Source organism: Epinephelus lanceolatus, chromosome 18 (assembly GCF_041903045.1).
Source record: "Epinephelus lanceolatus isolate andai-2023 chromosome 18, ASM4190304v1, whole genome shotgun sequence".
NCBI lineage: Eukaryota > Metazoa > Chordata > Actinopteri > Perciformes > Serranidae > Epinephelus > Epinephelus lanceolatus.
Window position 1 is genome coordinate 9,120,115 of NC_135751.1, and position 18,723 is coordinate 9,138,837.

The window sequence follows — 18,723 nt, forward strand, 5'->3', positions numbered from 1 at the left end:
CTACCTATAAAATATAGTTTTTTAAATGAGTTAACTAATTTAATTTTCAGTGTCAGAGCAGCTTTGTTTATTCAGTGTCCATGGAAACAACAATGAACGCAGCCATAAAGGTTTCCTTAGGCAGAAAAGATAGTGTTTACTTTCCTGACATCACTGCATCACTTATACATGTGAGATGAACTTAATATTTGTTAAGTAGTGATGCTAGGTTTCAAAGATATCGCCCGCATTGTCTTTCAAACTTATTTGGTCGCAGATGTCTGAATTTGGTTCAGTTATAAAGCACAGGCAAGAGAAGTGACTGTGATGTTGAGGCAACTTTGTGTAGGAAGGTTTGTTCAGTTGCGTCAAACTTCTTGCCTGGCCTGGTAAGAACATCCTGATGATGTGAGCTCAACACTGTTTCACCCTCTCTATCAGTCTGGCCCTACTGCCACCACATACACTTTCCAAAAATTAAAATCCAAAATAGAGTCAATAACATCTAAACAAAAACAAGGGTATGCACTTGCAAATTTTCACTGACTGGATCTTGCAAAAATTTGGTTTATCCACTGGCTTTGTTGGTGATGAAGATGTTCCCCAATGCTTTGTTACTCTGGCTGAAGGAGTTCGTCAAGTTGAGAACTCCTGCAAGTCCAGACTGATACAGAGAGTGAAACAGAATTTAGATCTCATGTCATTAGGATGGTCTTACCAGGCTACTCCTCGCTTTTCTTATGAAGACATCAAGTGTGCTTTGGCCAGGAATCTCACAGTGGTAAACATTCTGGCTGCGCTTGCTGCCTGCTCTGAACACCATGATAAACGCTCTCCTTGTGTGATCAATTTCTTTTTAGAAATTCAGAATTTTATGTTATTTTAATTACTGGTTCATAATATTATTCATTTTCAAGCATAAATTGTGAAAAACTGCTACAGATTTCAGCTCTTCTCAGATGTGAGGATTTAGTCTTTGTCATATATCACAATAAGCTGAGTATCTTTGGACTTTGGTCAGAAAGCAAAACATCTGAAGACGTCACTTTGGGCTCTGTGGAGTTTTGAGATTTACTGATATTTTATAGACAAAAAGACACTGGTTAAAAATAACAAATGACTGAGTAGACAAACATGTTTTGAGTCATAGAAAAGATTTTATTGATCAAAAATGAAATTTATCACATCAGGGGCTGTCTGAGTGTGAAGAGGCTCCTCAGATACACTTCATCAACATTTAACCTACAGGATGGGGGGGGGGGACGACACTATGTGACCGACCTCAGAGACCAACACAGTGCCTTAAATTAGTTTAAGAACAGATAAAAACACATAAACCTCCCCAACAGTCACACTAACAAGCTTCTTTATAGGCACTTTAAGTCTAAAGCAACAGATCCATATCAGCTGCACACATACAGCAAGTTACGTCATCTGGAGAACTTTACAGTTCATTATACGCAACTCAGGCTTTTAGTAAGGGCTGCACAAAGCTTCAGTAAGAATTGTGGATCAACAGAAGACCTATTAGCAGCTATTCTGGTAAATTATTAATTATTTAAGACATTTTTAGAGCAAAAAAGTGAGAATTTTCTGTTTTCTATCACAGTAAACTGAATATATTAGGTTTTAGTCTGTTGGTTGGTCAAAATGGGACATTTGAAAATACATATTTTACTTATCTCTGATGTTAAATCAACCAGTTAATCAAGATATAATGTTCATTTTCATTATCAACTGTAACAATGGGTTCACGACCATTACTGTCAGATGAGCTCAGATACTCCTTCGGGTGGTGTGCAGGTGTTTCCTATTTCCTATGGCTATCAAAAGCTGATGGTTTAACTTGCAATCCTGTTTCGGTGTTATTTGATTCCTAAATACCAATATGCGGATATTTTACCGAATCATAACTGCTATTTTTTCAGTTATCCTTCCATGTTCCTCCTGGTAACCTCTGGGATAAAAGTACAAGTCGCTCTGGTCGTTCAGGGGGAAATCACTGGTCTTTAAAATGTCAGCAGTAGGAAAAAGTTCCCATCATATGTCTCATTTTGTTTGACCAACAGTGCAAAACCCATTATCATTCAGTTAAATATCACAGAAGAGGAAGAAAACAAAAAAATAGTTACATTTAAGAAGCAGCAAGATATTTTTTCCCCACATTTGCTTTAAAAACTAAATGACAAATGAATCGGCAGCTGTTGATTTCTAGTTTGTTGACCAATTTATGTTTCAGCTCTAATTGGCAAATTAATCATTGATAAAAATATTTATTAGTTGATGTTTGACTCCGTGTTGAACAAACAGGCTCTGCCACATCTACAGTAAATCAGTGATTAGTTGCTCATTGAATCACTCACTCTTCTTCTACTGAAAGCTCAGCTGAACCTCGACAAGATGCACGACCTGATTAATAAATGCTAATAAACTCTGTTCATTCTGAAACACACCTGCCTTATCAGACTCCAAAACCATCTGTTACATCCACTGGATTTAAAAAAAAAGCAGCAGTGTGCCTAGTGCCCTCTGCTGTCATTTATTACAACTACAAACTCAATCTGACTCCACATTAAGCCAGCCTCCTGTGCCTCTGGACAGTTTCTCTCATTTGCTGCGTTTTGGCACAAAGCAGGCAGAATATCAAAGTGAAGGCCGAGCTGCTGCAACACAACCTTCAGTCTCTGGTATTTAATACAGCGTAACTCTGAATCCATGCTTTTACATGCATGTGTTTTCTTTAACTCTTCTATTTCTTTAAGGCTAGATGACTAAAGTGACACTTCCAGCATGAAGTTAAATCACCATCATTTTTAAATGACATTTGGTGGTGAGTTTTCATTTTGAATGGTCATTATTGGACACCAATCTATGGACTCCTAAAGACGACTTGGGCCTCTAGTTTCACCACGGTTACTCGCCTGGAAAGATGAGCTAACAATCATGAACCTCCCCAGTTACAGAGAAAAGCTCACTGACAACCATCAGTCTGTAGACAAATTAGCATTCACCTCCAGCTACACACCCTGAAATATGAAGAAAATGTGTCAACTGTACTGTCTTAGTGTTTTAAAGTAGCTTATGTAAACTACTTCAAATTATGTGTGCATTACAACAAAACAGTGTGTTGATTTTTTCCCCAGTGTGTCTCAGTATTTTCAATTAGCACATAAAAAGAACAAAACGATAACACAAAATTCGAATGTAGCCATTTTACACATGTGAAAATAGAGGCCCAAGTTTAACATATATTCTAAATGTACAGAGATGTGTAAGTACTGCTGCAGCGACACAGGGTGTTAAACTACAGACACTGTTGATTTTCAGCTCTTCTGGTGGCTGAGTTTCATGTTTACAGTTACAGACGCCCCTCAGAAATATTCCCATCCCTTCATTTCTCAACAGGCTCACATCACAACACAGCTCAGAGACTCAAAGAAGCTCAAAGCCCACAAGTTCCCAGTTTCACCATACTCCCCAGTCCGGTTATGGGCTATAATCTCTCTTCATGTCCTCACACTACAGACGCTACAGACACAAACAAATATTGATTGAAAGCACAGTGGTGACAGGTCTCCAGTGGATCCTCCTCCTAAATCTAACAACGCTTTTCACTGAGGGGTTTAGACATTTACCTAAACTAGACAGGAAGCAGCTGTTTCTGTGTTCATGAGCGAAGGAGTCACCAGCTGGAGGTGGGTGGAGGCAGGACGGAGGTGGCCGGAGGTCACCGTGACGAGCTCCTCTCCTTGCTGACGCAGTCGTCCTGGCTGCTGGTGTCACCATTGGCCGCCGTCCCGCAGGTCCGTCTCTTCTTCCTGCGGTGGGACATGGCGTCCCCCTCAGAGCCTGATGCTGCCTGCAGGAGGACAACGTGTTCAGACACACTGATAAACATGTTACATGTGTATTATGTTACAGGCGTCACATGTGAGCACCTGCTGGCTGCTTCACACTGACACATGTGATCCTGACATTGACGATTTACATAAGCAGGGACTGTAACAGTGCGTTCATACTGGTTTGCAAGGAGCTGGTAAGTTAAGCTCTGGAATTTTGCACAATTTCAATATAACAACTGTACCGTTTAATAGTGAACTTTTTGGGAGGAAAAGACATGGAAAAAAAGGAGAGTTTAAGGCACATTTTGGTTAAAAGTATGCCCATGTAATTAAACTGTAACTATGCACTGCACTCAGCAATGAACTCACTACTGTCTGAGTCAAAGGAGTACATGCTTTCAGGGAAGGTTTCATTACATTACTACAGTAATTTTTACACTTCTACTGGAATATAATGCGATAATGTTTGCTTATGGTATGATAGAAGGTTCTATCTGGATGTGACATAAAGACGGAGCTTAATGCATCATACTCTGAATACTCTACATACTCTGAAAGCCGTGCCCATCGGATGGAAAACCAATTAGAAAAAGTTTCTTGACAAACTCAATATTGTCGGTCTATCTCAGTGTCACTTCTCCTGACATTGTTTATCTTGGAGAAATGATCCCACTAAATGGCCAGAAGTAAAATACTTTGATATTTACAACAACTGGATCGTACTGGCGGGTAAGATTATCAGTTACCCTAACAAAGATCAAAACCAGGCTTTGCAGAGCTCTGTTAGCTTCAACCTCTACACTGTGTCTTGCCAGATTACCCACTGCAACTTCGGGTGTTTTCACATACAGTCCTTTTTAAACAAACCAAACTCAGTCCTCTTGAGGTGCACCAAAAAAAAAGTGGACCAACATAAAAGGGACTCAGTCCTTTCTGAGTTCACATTGTCAGTTCATTTGAAAGAGGACTCAGTTCGCTTTCTGGACAACTTCAGCTCTGATGGGGCCTCATTTCTTTTTCTGTTCACACTATAGCCTATACATAATATATATGTTGATGTAGATATGTTTTTACTTGGATGTGGCACTGCAGTGTCACGAAGCCCCTCACTTTCAGATGAACTTAAAATTGGAGGGAAACCTTAGTGTTTCTGTGCTGTAGACTGTTCTTGTTTGATGTATTCTGCATTCCACATCTGGAGATGTACAGTATCCTCTGTGCACCAAACTACTCCTTGTTCTGTGTCTTTGCAAGCGTGACAGAATGATGTAGTTTTGTCTGTTTTTTCAAGCGTCCCAGTGCAATAGCATGTGATCTAGAGGGCTAAATACAGTGGCAAAGAGCAAAGCAAACCTGGAGTGCTTTGTGTTCACAGTGCACATGTTAAGCCAACCGCACGGCAGGCTTGAAGCAAACTTGAAGCGAACCTCGCTTCAGAGAGGTCTGAGTCCTCTTGGAGTATTCTCATATGTGCAAAAATGCTGGGTCACTGTTCTGAGTCTGTTTAAAGGGCTGAAAGGGACCAAGTGTGAAAACACCCTTATTTAATAATAATCAAGGCACAGAGCCCCAACTTTATTAAGTTTCACCCCCAATATAACATCCACTTTTGCCTTTTTAAAGGCTCAGTTTTTTGAGTCAGCAGCTTATGAAAACTTAGTTCTGGATTAATTATCCTGTTTGCATTCTCAGAACCCATCGGCTGTATTCGGCGTCTGACTTCTGGCAGACGGCTGGAACTAATTGTGCCCTGTCTCTATGGTAAATACAGCCTAAACAAATAACCCTATTGTTACATTTCATTCCTGTTACTTCCCATTAATTCCCACAAAATTCTTGTTAATTCCCATGTAAAGTTTCCACCTTGAACATTGCAAGGTGCAAATTTTGCAACCTTAGTTCAGACTCAAATGTCAGCAGAACTTTATCTCTCTCACACAACAGAAGTCACTATGTCTTACTTCAACTTTTGACTCTTTGATTTGCTGCTCCACAACAATGACTGTCAGTTCTAATTAAATGAAAGACGGCTAACATTCCCTCTTCCAGGTGTCCACGGGGGAAAGGAGGTCAAGTCAATTACAGAGAACAGTAAGTTGTCAAACAAAAGCCGCGTTGAGTTTGTGCCCACAATTCAAACTGTAAAACATGCTTTAATAAAATGTTAAGTTTGTATGTATTTACACAAGAAATGGAGCAGCCAAACATGGTCCTAGTTTTACTCCTAAAGGTGTGATAGTGATAGAGATCAGTAGGGCGATCCATTCTGATTGATCTATAATCAAAGGATGTGTGTGCTCTATTGATTACTTTAAGTCTCTACGGAGGTGATGTAATTATGTAGAGATAACTACTGCAATGAAAAGGTTTGAAATTACTGTGTTGTTTCATCTCAGTGTTTTATTGTTAGTATTGTGGAGTCTCATGGTGTGTGTGTGTGTGTGTGTGTGTGTGTGTGTGTGTGTGCGCGCGCGCGCGAGATAAACTGAAATGTCAACCCAGCTTTACATGATATGACAGTATGTCTCACTGTATGCAGTCTTGAAACCAAAACCCTCATAAATTACATGGATACCTTAGTGTGTGTTTATGTTTGTGTGTGTTTAAGCACATACATCAGAGTCAGAGTCGGACGAGCTGGAGGATGATGATGATGAAGAGTCGCTAGAGCTGTCTGATGCGATGCCCGTCGACTCCTGAAGGTCCACTTTGTCAGCCAGCGCTGCCAGGTCTGGCCTCTCCTGTTTTAAGATTCTGGAACAACCAGGAAGAAAACACACACTCTGAGAAAGTAAATCAAAACTATCAAACATTTCTTTGTAATTACAAGGTTTTCTGAGTACAATGACATCTGCATTTACACGTTTTACCTTAGAAAGATACCACATTATCAACACGTTACATGTTCATAACAGGCTGAGATGAGATCTAATAACTTAGCTACAGAGAAACGTTAGAAAACAAAATCAAGCTGTAAAACATTCACAAATTCTATTAAGATCTACTATAAATATGTATTCAAACCACACCTCTATGTATTGAATCTGCATGTAATGTTTTATTAATGACATAACTTGTCCTTATAACTACACTAAAATGCCAACCTTTAGACACATTTTAGTCTTTTACAAATATGTACTGTGGAGATCTCATGCAGTAAAATGTAAAATGGTGTACTGAGGCTTTAGCATTTAGATTTGTTGTTTTGAAGCATCACTGTCCTGATACACAAGTTTCTGTCACTTTAACAGAACTCCCTTGTCCTGTAGTGGACAGATACATGTCTTTATTCTCACTTACAATGTATTTCAAATGTGATTGACTAAAACAACTTAATCAATTTCCCAAAGAGCGCAGGTAATGAAATTGTGAATTTAATAAAAAGGGGTTAAAAAACGTAAGAAAAGCATCTCACTGTGAATTAATCCAAAAACTGACATTGCATACAGAAAAAGCCATCACTGTGATTACAGCCTTACATAGCCTCAAAATTCAGTTTATTTCAGTTTAGACTTTTTCCTGCATTTGGAAGACTGGCAGATGTCCTTGGATGTGTCTAATCTCTGGTGTGTACTACTAAAAGTCTTCAGTGATCTACTCAGTGTGTTTCTGATGTGAAAGCGATGTTGAATCCTTACCGGTACCACTTCCTGGAGAGTTTGGGTCGCCCTCGGACAGTTTTGTGCCACACGATGGGAAAGTTGGTCGTGCTGGCAAAGTTCTGAGTGACGGCGATTGTTGTGTCCAGGTTGAGGACCACGTGCCACCAACCGCCTGTGGACACATGGCTAGTTACCATTAACAACAGAAACAAACAAAACAAGCCGCTGCTTTGCTTCATTTGTCATCTACAACTGCAACTAAATCATCATTTTCAGACTGCTGACATGTTGTGTGGCTGCTTGTTATCCTACTATCCTACTATTAAACGGAGAAACCTCTGTCCCTCCGTCCGTCTGTCTGTCATCATCCGTTTTCCTCCTCACTGCTTTGACCTACTTCAATAAAGTCCTGAACCGTGTTAAGTTATGATACACTACAAAGCAAGGAAAAAAAACTAGTAAAACGAATCTTGTGAACAATCTATGAAATATTTTAGGATGGTATGGAGCTAGAACAGTGACAGTAAGTTTTGGCAACAAAAATAAAATTTGGCATTAAAAAAGGAAACACTGGCACTGAAAAAGTTTGAGTGACAAATGAAACATGCAGGCATTCAAAATTATATTATTTCATCTAGCTATTTTTGCATTCTCAGAGGTTTTTCATTGACAATCTTCAGATTTTGACTGTCACTTTTTTCAGTGTCAGGTTTTTCTTTTCTTTTTTTTATCAGTTTAAACTTTTTTGTTTTGACGTGAAGGTAGGGCTGTTGCAATAACTGCAATTGCATTAATGCCCCTTTGACAAGCCAACCACGTTGGATGGCAAGCAACTGCCACAACGGCTTAGATTACGTTTTTTTCCCATTTCATGGGGCTAGGTCTTTGTTTAAGACTTCAATGTGTCAAGGCAGTAAGGGACTATTCTGCGCTGAGCGTTGCATGTTTGAGTTTTTCTACTTGTTGCCAAGAGTTAAGAAAATGTTTGGGTAAAATGCTGCAGCTGCTCATCACTGTCAGTTTTTACCCAGCCATGCATGGAGGATGGGCGGCACAAATAGCCTACCACAAAGAACAACTGTCACATCCCTGAACAACGCCAATGGAGGAGATATTAATACTGAATGTAACTCCATGTAACTCTACATATCTTCAGTGGATTTAAAACAATGTCAGGAATTGTATGCTAGACCTGTGGTGATGCTGGAGGCTAAGGAGCGGACTGTGGGTCCAGAGGAGTGACATTTTCTAGTATGCCCTCAAACCACTTCTGTCCATGCGAAACCAGTAAAACTTGAAATAAAAAAAAAAAACACCACTGACACTAAAAAATGTCATGAAGGAAAAAAAAAAAGCTTGACTGGAACAGAAAAAACCCCATCAGAATAAAACAGTTTTTGATATGTCTGTGTTAATTTTTCAGTGGAGAATTCTTCAGTGCCAATGTTTCTTTTTTAAAGCAAAATTTTATTTTGATGCCAAAACTGTCTGACTGAAGCTGTCTAAAGCTGTGTGGGTCAAATTATATTGTTGACTAAGCAAGAGGATAATATACACCACAACAGTCAGTCAACAGACATCACACACAGATTGTTGTTGTCTGTGGGTTAATCTACAGACAGACAGGTGAAGTCTAAATCCTGGGTTTAATCCAGCTCTAGCATTAGATGAATTTAGGTTACATTGGTTTCACTGTGTTGATACACAAAGATATCTAAACTGTCAACACACTAGGGGTGTAACAGCTCTGATACAGAGATCGAAATCACAACACAAATGTACATGGTCCCCATGTCGCCATACATTCCTTCCAGTTAATCTTTCATTCATATAAGATCAAGGTGTAAGAAACTTCATTGGGACATCCCTACTTCTTAGTACGATCAGTTCATTGTTGGGTTGTGTGTTATGGGATTTGTTGACAAGAAGAAAAAAAGGTTATTTCCAGACTCTAGTTAGCTCTAAGGACTTTGGTAAAACAATATTTCATTCAGAAATCTTTTCTCAGAGGAATCACAGACAGTTGAAAACCTGGTGGAGGATTGATAGGATTTAGAAAAAGTTTCTTCACTGACCAGGCACAAAAACGGTCTCCCCAGGTTTTTGGAGGATCTCCAGCGGTGCGAACTCTGGAGGCCAGTTCGGCTGCTGCGTTCGAGGATAAACCACGTTGAACCAGGTGATAGCCTCATCCTGCTGGTTGCCACCATCCTCTCTGGTCACCTTGATCAGCTCCCGGGGTGTGTTGGTGGGGAAAAGACACCACCTCTTGTGTCCTTGAACGAGGGCGTTCCAGGCGCTGGTGCCCAGTGGATCGATATGGATGCCGGTGCCAGAGCGGGCCGGGCCCATTACAAACCATCTGTGAGGGGACCAGAGGACAAACCGGGTGAGTTCTAACATCATGTGTCACTGACACATCCCCCCCTTTTTCTTTTCACCACTAAAACTTGTTGACAGTTATCAAGTCTGTCAGATTGTATTTGCTCATTTTGTCCCTCTCAGTCTGATTATTTCATTCATTTTCTGTGTGTGTGTGTGTGTGTGTGTGTGTGTGTGTTGGTTCAAGCTCCCCACCCCAGGTTCGAACCAGGGACCCTCTTGCTTTGAGGCGTCAATGCTAAACACTACACCACTATGCCACCAGTCTGATTATTTGATATTTCTGTCTGCTAAGATAGAGCTGATTTTACCCGCTGAAAGTTTCTCATTTCTCTACAACTTATCAGGGAAAGGTAAACACAGGGATAATTGACAGAACAAGATAAATGCTTTATTTTGACAGTGCATTATGTTTATATTACTCCATAATTTACAAATCATTTCATTACTTTACTTTATTTGTGGCGGCCTGCCACAATATCAACATTGAACGCTGCAGATTAATTATTTCTTTTTATTTTTTTTACTGAGACCAGCAGCTCTGTAGCTCACTCTGTCAGTTGGTCTGGTGGTCGAATGGTTGGCTCACAAAATTCAAAAACACCCTTGGCAGCCACAGTTTTTGCCTTAGGAGGCTGAAATTTGGTCAAGTGTGTGTATGTATGTGTGTGTGTGTGTGTGTGTGTGTGTGTGTGTGTTCATGCCAATTGGCTCAAAGGGGGCATGGCAATGCATGCAGCATTTCTGAATCTGTGCTTGTTTTTTTTTTACTATTTAAAATCTGATAGTCAGTTAAATACATTATTAAAAAATGGCTGTGATGCAACTGCCTCTCTCTAGCCCGTTTCAAACATGCACTGCAAACCTGACATCATCTAGACATTACCTGAAGTACCTGTATGTGAGAATGCAAATGTCCGAATCAGTTGGATTGGACATTAAATCGTACATTACCCACCCAGCTCCCTAGTACAAAGTCCGTGGATATCCGATTGAGCCCATGTTTGAATAGAGCAGGTGATTGTCTGGAGAATAAACAGCAAGTGACTGGGCGTTCTGATGATGTTTTTATATGTGACAGACGCGAAACTGGAAGAGATAATGAAATTCAGGAGCTGTTAATGACCAAACTACGAACCGGCTACGTGACTGCGGTGTAATCCATGACACATCCTACCTCCTGCACGCTCTACCCAGGCGCTATCTTACCACTAAACCAAATGGAGTACTTCTAGTGGGAGACATCACTCTGTAGCCTCGATCTGATTGGTTACACATCATGAGTAATAGCCTATCAATACTGAAGGCTGCCATGTCACACATGGACAAAGACAAATGCACATTGGAGCTGCTCTGGTGAGTGAGCAGAGCTGTGTGTTGAAGGAAAGGCAGCAGATATCACTAATGTTGTCATAAACATCATGATCCTCTATGCTGAAGTTGCAAAAACACGCAATCAGGGAAGGCAGAGAGCAATACATTTTGACCCAATAAATAATGAGTCTGCTGCTTTTATCATTAGAAAATAAATATCTTTATGTTTTGACAAATAAGACACATGAAGACATTTGGGCTGCCCCTTGAAAGCTGAAGATTTAAATCATCAGTCAGAGACCCCTCAATCAACTGAGCCTGCTTAACGTCAAGTAGTTTATTTATTTGGCTTAAAGTGTACTTCTGGGGATGTTGGGGTCCCCACATTTTGCTGCAGAGTGAGCGCGCTTGACTTTCATGCTACTCTTGGGTACAGACAGCTGCATACGTGATGCAGCAGCACAGAGGAGGAGAAACTTTCTACTGTAAGGCTCTGAGATAACAATATCTTCTCTCTTCTGCCTAGAATTTACAGCTCATAGATATCAAATATGACACTGTCTCTGGCTTTTGTTTGATATCTAGTGTCAACAAAAATGTTTCCATTTCGCCTCTTGCACATTTCCGATCTGTTGTTAGCGCTGTTAGCATGTTTACTATATTACATGAATGCCGCTGTCACATTGAACGTCCCACTGAACCCTGCTAAAACTTTAAAAGTTAATATGGGGGAAAAATAAATAAATAAATAAATTGTTGAACATTCCTGAAAATATTCTGAGCTGGGTGCAGCCTTAGAAGAAATTACCAACCTTTCACATTTTTTTAACCTCTTATACACTTAACAATTAATTGATTAGATTAATAGATTCATGTTAAATGAAATGATTAATTAGCCCTAAGTTACTGTTATCATTTAACAGCTACGTCATTAAAAACCGCCCTGTAGAGTTTTGTTGTAAACAAATAAAAGTGCACTGCTCCCCTCATAAAACATTTACAAAAGTCAATTTTTTAAAGTATTTCAAATCTAGCAGTAGCTCCGGGGTGCTCATGGGGGTCTAAAACTCCACAGAGAAACTTTATTTAGCTGAAAAGTTTAATTCACAAAGATCAAACCTGTATGGTGGTCTGCGCTTCTCTCCTGCAAACTGGAACAGGTCATCCCTGAAGAAGATGGGCACCTGGTAGTCCTCCAGCAGCTTCCTGCGTTTGGCATGTTCGCCGTAGCTGCTGTCGAAGATGTAGAGCGGGCTGTCATCCCTGGTAGTCTCCAGATACTCCATGTAGTACTTCATCTTCATCTTCACTGAGTATCCATCGTTGTCCTCTCCACACTTAAATTTTTGGTTGCGGTATTTGCGTTTGAGGCGCTCCAAAGTCCATTTCTCCTGAGCCGGCCAGTTCTCCTGGGCATTGAGCAGGACAACAGGCTTGTAGGGCCGCTCGAAACGCTGGATGAACTCTTCAGGAGTAAGATGTCGGGCATCCACACGCTCAACGTTGTCCTGTACACAGCATTTATCAGTTTAGTGTTGTGAAGGCATTTCCAAAGTTCTCTTTTGTCCATCTGAATGACAAAATAATCTGTCTGTTACACTATAAGCCTTTTAACCTAACATATGCCTAATCTTTGAGCAAAGACATGTCCATCTGTTTCTATTTGGATTAGGAAATGGAGTTGTAGCTTCAGAACAGCTGTGCTGTACAAAAATGGAAACGTATTTATCTTTCTGAAGACTTTAAATATAAACTGGGGCTGATATCAGGACACAAAGCAAAGGGTGTGTGTAAATGAAGAACACACTCCTGTGTTGAGGAATGCAGGTCAGTGCTGTGACACAACTCTTTTGTAAATTAAGGGCACTCCCAAACAAACTGTGGCACAACATAACACATCAGCTATGGCTACACCTCAACTCACTTTACTGAGAATGAGAGTTTCTTCTAATGTTACATCCTTTAAATAACTGCAGCTCTCCATTTTGTTTTTCTGTGACTGTTCACGCTCCTGTTAATATTAGTGACAGACCACTCACAGCTACAGGTGCTGACTTCATGCAGGTCTGCAGCCCGGTTGCGAACCCTGTTCTATAAAGGATAACTTCACAATCTGAACATTCAAAAGGTGTTACTTGTTGTATTCATTCCCCTTGTTCATATTGACCATTAAGAGATCAGTGGTGGAATGTAACTTTACTTAAACATTGTACTTAAGTACAAATCTGAGGTACTCAGCAGGAATATCTGTACCTCTTACTGCACTACATTTAACTGACAACTTTATTTTGCAAATTAAGATGTTTACACATAAAGCATAAGAAGAGTTGATAAAATATGCTTTGTTAGATATTACACTCCCCACAAATGTGAAGATTTGCTGCTTTTCCTATTACTAACTGTAATACGTGTCATGTATCAGTAATACTGCTGAGGTCTGAGATGTTGGTTGGATAAAACAAACACTGTGAAGGTGTCACTTTGGGCTCTGAGTAAATTCACATTTTTCTCGCTATTTTCCCAAACCAAACAATTAACTGATAAACTGAGAAAACAGTCAGTTGATTAATCCATAATGAAAATCATTGGTTATTAGGTCAAAATGAGCTCCATCTCAACCAACTAGAATATTACAATCCTGCTTTTACTTTAATGTAGCAGTTATCATATTCTAATGACATAATATATAAGAGTATGACAGTCGGAAAACGTTTTTATACTTTAATTTATTTTCTAATAATACTTAAATATTTATATTGAAGTAACAATTTCAATGCAGGACATTACATGTAACAGTGTTTTCACAGTGTGGTATGAGTATCGTTACTTAGTTCAAGAATACGATTACTTCAACCACCACTGCATATTGGTAGTGTTAAGCTATGTGAAAAACAGATACTAACGTCTTCAATGTAACGTATAATATACAAACCATATTAGAGCTGTTAACATTAAGTGTGTTGAAAAAGTAAGATAAAAGTGGTCGGAGCCTAAAATTAAACTAATCATATCACAGGACTCAGGGTATCACCGGCTCGGTGTCTACGTGACAAGCTGCACTCATGCTGCAAGTTGCGGTTAGCTCATGTTAGCTTAGCTTCAAAAGCTACATTGCCAATTACCTTCACGGTGCGTTGTGACACGTCAAAAGTCTGGTGATAGTCGTGTTTTATCCAGTCTATTGAATCCTTCAGTTCGGGTCTGGCGCTCCGTTTCGCCTCTTTAATCCTCTTCTTACTTTTATGGTTCATTCCTCCTCTGAGTGTTACCGCTGCTCAGCTAGCTATCGAGCTAACACGGGGGCTACTACAGATACACATTCACTAGCCTGATCTGATACCCGGCTAGCTGCGCTCTACCGACACTCTCACCTTATGTATTTGATAAGAAAAGAAACGTACAAGTCGGTTAATGTGTTAAACACGTTTTCAAATACGTACAAACAAATGTGAGAAGACTTAAGAAAGCTGCCCGCACTGAACAGTTTCATAAATAGCTAACAAGAAAGGCTTGCCTTGCTCAATGCTTAGGCAACTGATTGACAAACTGTAATGCCCGCCCCTTTTACAGAGTAGAACGTTAATTGGCTACAGTGTCCGCAAGAGCAAAACGTTGATTGGATGAAATGTAGAATAAGCCTTCCCGCCAGGCATTTACGCTGATTTGATTGGCTGTGAAAGCGTCCTTCTTGTGTTGTGGTCGATGCGGAAATAGACATCTGTAAGCATGGCAGCTCTTAATAACCTATCAATACAAATATAAATGAAATTGCTTTCTACGAATTTTTCATAATAGGCGATGCAATTATGTGATTACATTTTTTACTTACCCGCATGATGGATCCAAGTGGAACCGAAACACCTTGCATAGCTTGCAAAGATTTCACGTTTGAAGACAAGAAAAACACACAGGAGTCACTTTCCGTTTCCATACCTGAGGTGTGTTTGAGTTTTTAAATATATCATTATAGTTCATGTACAGCAGTTCTTTATAGATTGCTTTGTGAAACTGACTTCAGCTTACGCCATAAATTAGTCGCCGTCCTGGTGCCATGTTGTGCTGTTATAGAATCAAGATGCTAACGCGTGAAAAATATGTGAATTTAATATAACAACGTTTATGTAAATGGTATGCACTGGTTAGAAGAACAAACACAGGGCGGGTATGGTACATTAGAGCCCTCCCCTTCATTCGGCATACATCCAGTAATAAGATGTGATTATTTAAATAAAATTTTACATATTTACATATTTTAACTTTAGACTCATGTCTTCAATTCGGCATACATTTAGTACCAAATTTGTCTTTTTATGATGAAAAAAACAAACTGAACTAATATGATTAGATTGCTTCAACAGAGCCACCAGTCAGAATACAATGCAAACACAATGTACAGTGAAACAACATAGTTCATGTTGGATGATGTAGAGCCAATCTTTAGAGGACTTTAAATAATCTGTTCAATTAATCAAATGTCTGTCTTAAACTAGTCTGGCACATTTGTGATATGATATGCAGGCATCATTAAAAAGATGAATATACGAGTTATGTTTTATTATTATTCACTATTTCTTGTTAACTAGCAGTTTATTTGTGTTCTGCACTCTTAGGTTCTTGATCCACAATATGGGATGTATGTGTGGCCCTGTGCAGTGGTGCTGGCTCAGTATCTATGGACACAAAGAGAAGAGCTGAGACACAAGACAGTGCTGGAGGTAAGAAGATCTGGAGAGATCTGAGGCTGAGTTGCCATCTTGGAAAAACCTTCTGAGGTCTCCCTCTCTCTCTCTCTCTCTCTCTCTCTCTCTCTTTACACAGCTTGGTGCAGGTGTGAGTCTACCAGGTGTGGTGGCTGCCAGGTGCGGTGCAAAGGTGATCTTGTCTGACAATGCTAAGACTCCACTGTGTCTGGAGAACTGCAGGCGCAGCTGTGAAGCCAATAGCCTCCATGATGTGGGAGTGTTGGGCATCACCTGGGGGGAAGTCTCACCTGATCTTGTTCTGCTTCCTAAACTGGACATCATCTTGGGATCGGACGTCTTCTATGAGCCACAGGGTTGGTTCCACATACTTGTGGCCTTGTAGTAAAATATGTCAACCTGAGTGACTAAACGTTTGTACCCTGTTTCAGATTTTGAAGATGTCCTCCTGACTGTTGTTTTTCTTCTAAGAAAAAACCCCAGAGCTCAGTTCTGGACCACATACCAAGAGAGAAGGTGCTGAAAAAATACAATCATATCACACTTTTTAAAATACATTTTGAATAAGTGCTGTACTTAAGTACAAATTTGAGATACTTGGAATTTACTTTTTTCATGCCACTTTATACCTCTACTCTACTTCATTTATCTGACAGCTTTAGTTTCTTACAAATTGAGATTTTTGCACACAAAACATATGAAGAGTTTATAGAATATGATGTTTCATTGTAAATTAAAATACCCAACAGTTTTTTAACCTTGACGTTTGTGGTTTGTATCACTGCCTGTGTTTTAACCTTCCAACTTCTCCTCTTCGGTTCTCAGTGCCGACTGGTCGATTGAAGCGTTGCTCCACAGGTGGAATCTGAACTGTGTCGACATTCAGCTGGAAACATTTGATGCAGATAAAGCTGAGCTGGCTGGATCGACTCTTCCAGGAAACAAAAGCATTCTCATGATGATCATCACACTGAAGACAGAGGATGTTGGACTGTAAAAGTTTCCCCGGAGGAAATTACAAGATGTTGATCACATTATCCAGACGGGTCTGTTTGACATCAAACTCAGAAAAAACTGAGACTAGTTGTGTCAACAGTGTTTAAATGTTGTGAGTGATTACAGGAATAAGAAAATGTCTTTATCATAGAAGAACGTAGAGAGAGTAATATAAGACATTATTAATAAACATGTGGGCCTGTAGTTCTAAAGAAAAGTCACATTTCATACATTTAATAAAAGTGTGTTTAAAAAAATCCTGATTAAAGTGTTTTGAATGGAAACTTGAGAATGTTATGAAATATCACCCTGCATGAGTATTTTAAACACTTATAGTTCAGTTTTTATTTGGCACATCTGCAACATTTATATTGTCTGTCTTAAAAGGTGTATTTTCTCTTGTGACCACCAGAGAGCAGCATCTCATTAAACAACTGCAGAGCACTCATCAGCTCACATGTGACAGACATGTCAGAATGGTTTTCAGATACTTGTACTTTACTATTTCCATCTAATGCTACCTTATACTTATGTTTTACCATATTTCAGAGGGAAATATTGTACTTTATACTCCACTGCATTTAGTTAGCAGCTGCTGCCATATTTAACACACTGTTAAAGAAGGAACCAGTGTCCCCTTGTTATGTCTCAGAGGTCTATGAGTTACAAGTTTTACCAAAGAGACATTTCACCTCTAAATGTCTCACATGGTTTCTGTTCAGTAACTACCCATTAATTATCTCACAACCCCTCAGACAGCCTGTTCTCATTCCTAGGGTGTCAAATACAGCAGCTTGGTCAGTGGCCATTAGCATCTGATTCTGAAACACAGGACACCTGTTAGCTTCTGTATGAGAGATACCGAGCTTTCAGCTAACTCAATTTAAACACATCTGCAACAATGACATAGTATAAAGAGTGAGAAAGTCGTGGGAGGTAGGGAAGGAGCAGTGGTGGATGGGTCAAACAAGCAAGAATTTTAGATTCTTACAGAAAATAACCTCTGTGGCAAACATAAGTTTATGATCCCTACACATTTGGTTCAGCAAGATAATCTTTACCACTTTCATGATTTGATTTGAAATGTAAATGCAATTATCAGAGGTAAAGAGCTAACGTTAGGCTATAAACGAACTAAACTACAGATGCATGACTTCAATTTTGCTACCACAATGAAGCTGTGAAGCCATGTTCACTGTGATGATGTACTTGTTAGCAACCATTTTTTATGACATTCAAAAGCCTTGAAATTCAGAGAGGGGTATTAACTGATGTATCTTGGGTGGTAGTGGGAACGTGTTACGTGATTTTGGAGATTTTTAAAGAAAATATGCCTTTCAAACCCACCTGCCAGTTTTGGGGTTCTGAGGATATTTAAAATAAATACATGACACGACTATTAAAGGTTGAATGGCACACCCCTGAGCCAAATCAAAAATCATACCTCCCTACCCAGTGCTCCCCCATTTTGCACCTACCCCTCCACTCTCATATTGCCTTTTTTTTTTTATATATATATATATATATATATATATATATATATAATGAACAGGCCCTAATAAGGACACACAGAATCAGATATCAGTCACAGGAGACATTTTACTGCACATGTTCTATTACTGCATGAAGCTGAGAATACTTCTGTACTTACACTGCTGACAATTTTAGTAAACAGTACTGCTGTATTTAAGTAGGTGATGAAAAATATTTGCACTTTCAGACCAGCCTTTGTTTTGATGGACAAACAAACCCCCTCTGTAAATCTCCATTGTCTTTTTTAAAATGTATTTTATTACAGACACAGGTGACTGGAAACACACTCCATAAAACATAGGAGGCAAGTTTAGCGAAGTGGTTCCCAACCATGGGGTGGGGAACCTACAAAGGGTCACCAGATAAATCTGAGGT

At 39.5% G+C, this 18,723-nt stretch overlaps 2 protein-coding genes across 2 annotated transcripts; one reads left to right on the forward strand and one right to left on the reverse strand.

The window, feature by feature from the left end:
• Positions 1-1,114: 1,114 nt before the first annotated feature.
• jmjd6 (jumonji domain containing 6, arginine demethylase and lysine hydroxylase) lies at positions 1,115-14,671 on the reverse strand. The gene is made up of 6 exons (XM_033645193.2): positions 14,242-14,671; positions 12,239-12,627; positions 9,499-9,785; positions 7,460-7,595; positions 6,437-6,575; positions 1,115-3,838 (listed from the first exon to the last, which is right to left on the reverse strand). The coding sequence occupies exons 1-6, from the start codon at positions 14,368-14,370 to the stop codon at positions 3,707-3,709; spliced, it is 1,212 nt and encodes a 403-aa protein (XP_033501084.1). The 5' UTR covers positions 14,371-14,671; the 3' UTR covers positions 1,115-3,706.
• A 120-nt stretch (positions 14,672-14,791) lies between these two features.
• mettl23 (methyltransferase 23, arginine) lies at positions 14,792-17,180 on the forward strand. The gene is made up of 5 exons (XM_033645546.2): positions 14,792-15,057; positions 15,730-15,834; positions 15,938-16,175; positions 16,251-16,335; positions 16,645-17,180. The coding sequence occupies exons 1-5, from the start codon at positions 14,953-14,955 to the stop codon at positions 16,814-16,816; spliced, it is 705 nt and encodes a 234-aa protein (XP_033501437.1). The 5' UTR covers positions 14,792-14,952; the 3' UTR covers positions 16,817-17,180.
• The last annotated feature ends 1,543 nt before the right edge of the window (positions 17,181-18,723 follow it).

What these genes read in the sequence shown, in the direction of transcription:
- jmjd6 (XM_033645193.2), bottom strand. Translation starts at nt 14,370, where the DNA reads ATGAACCATAAAAGTAAGAAGAGGATTAAAGAGGCGAAACGGAGCGCC. An exon ending in GGAGACCGTTTTTGTGCCTG is followed by an intron (nt 7,596 to 9,498) that starts GTCAGTGAAGAA and finishes ATGTGTCCACAG; the next exon opens with GCGGTTGGTGGCACGTGGTC. An exon ending in CTCTCCAGGAAGTGGTACCG is followed by an intron (nt 6,576 to 7,459) that starts GTAAGGATTCAA and finishes TGGTTGTTCCAG; the next exon opens with AATCTTAAAACAGGAGAGGC.
- mettl23 (XM_033645546.2), top strand. Translation starts at nt 14,953, where the DNA reads ATGATGGATCCAAGTGGAACCGAAACACCTTGCATAGCTTGCAAAGAT. An exon ending in GACACAAGACAGTGCTGGAG is followed by an intron (nt 15,835 to 15,937) that starts GTAAGAAGATCT and finishes CTCTTTACACAG; the next exon opens with CTTGGTGCAGGTGTGAGTCT. An exon ending in CGTCTTCTATGAGCCACAGG is followed by an intron (nt 16,176 to 16,250) that starts GTTGGTTCCACA and finishes ACCCTGTTTCAG; the next exon opens with ATTTTGAAGATGTCCTCCTG.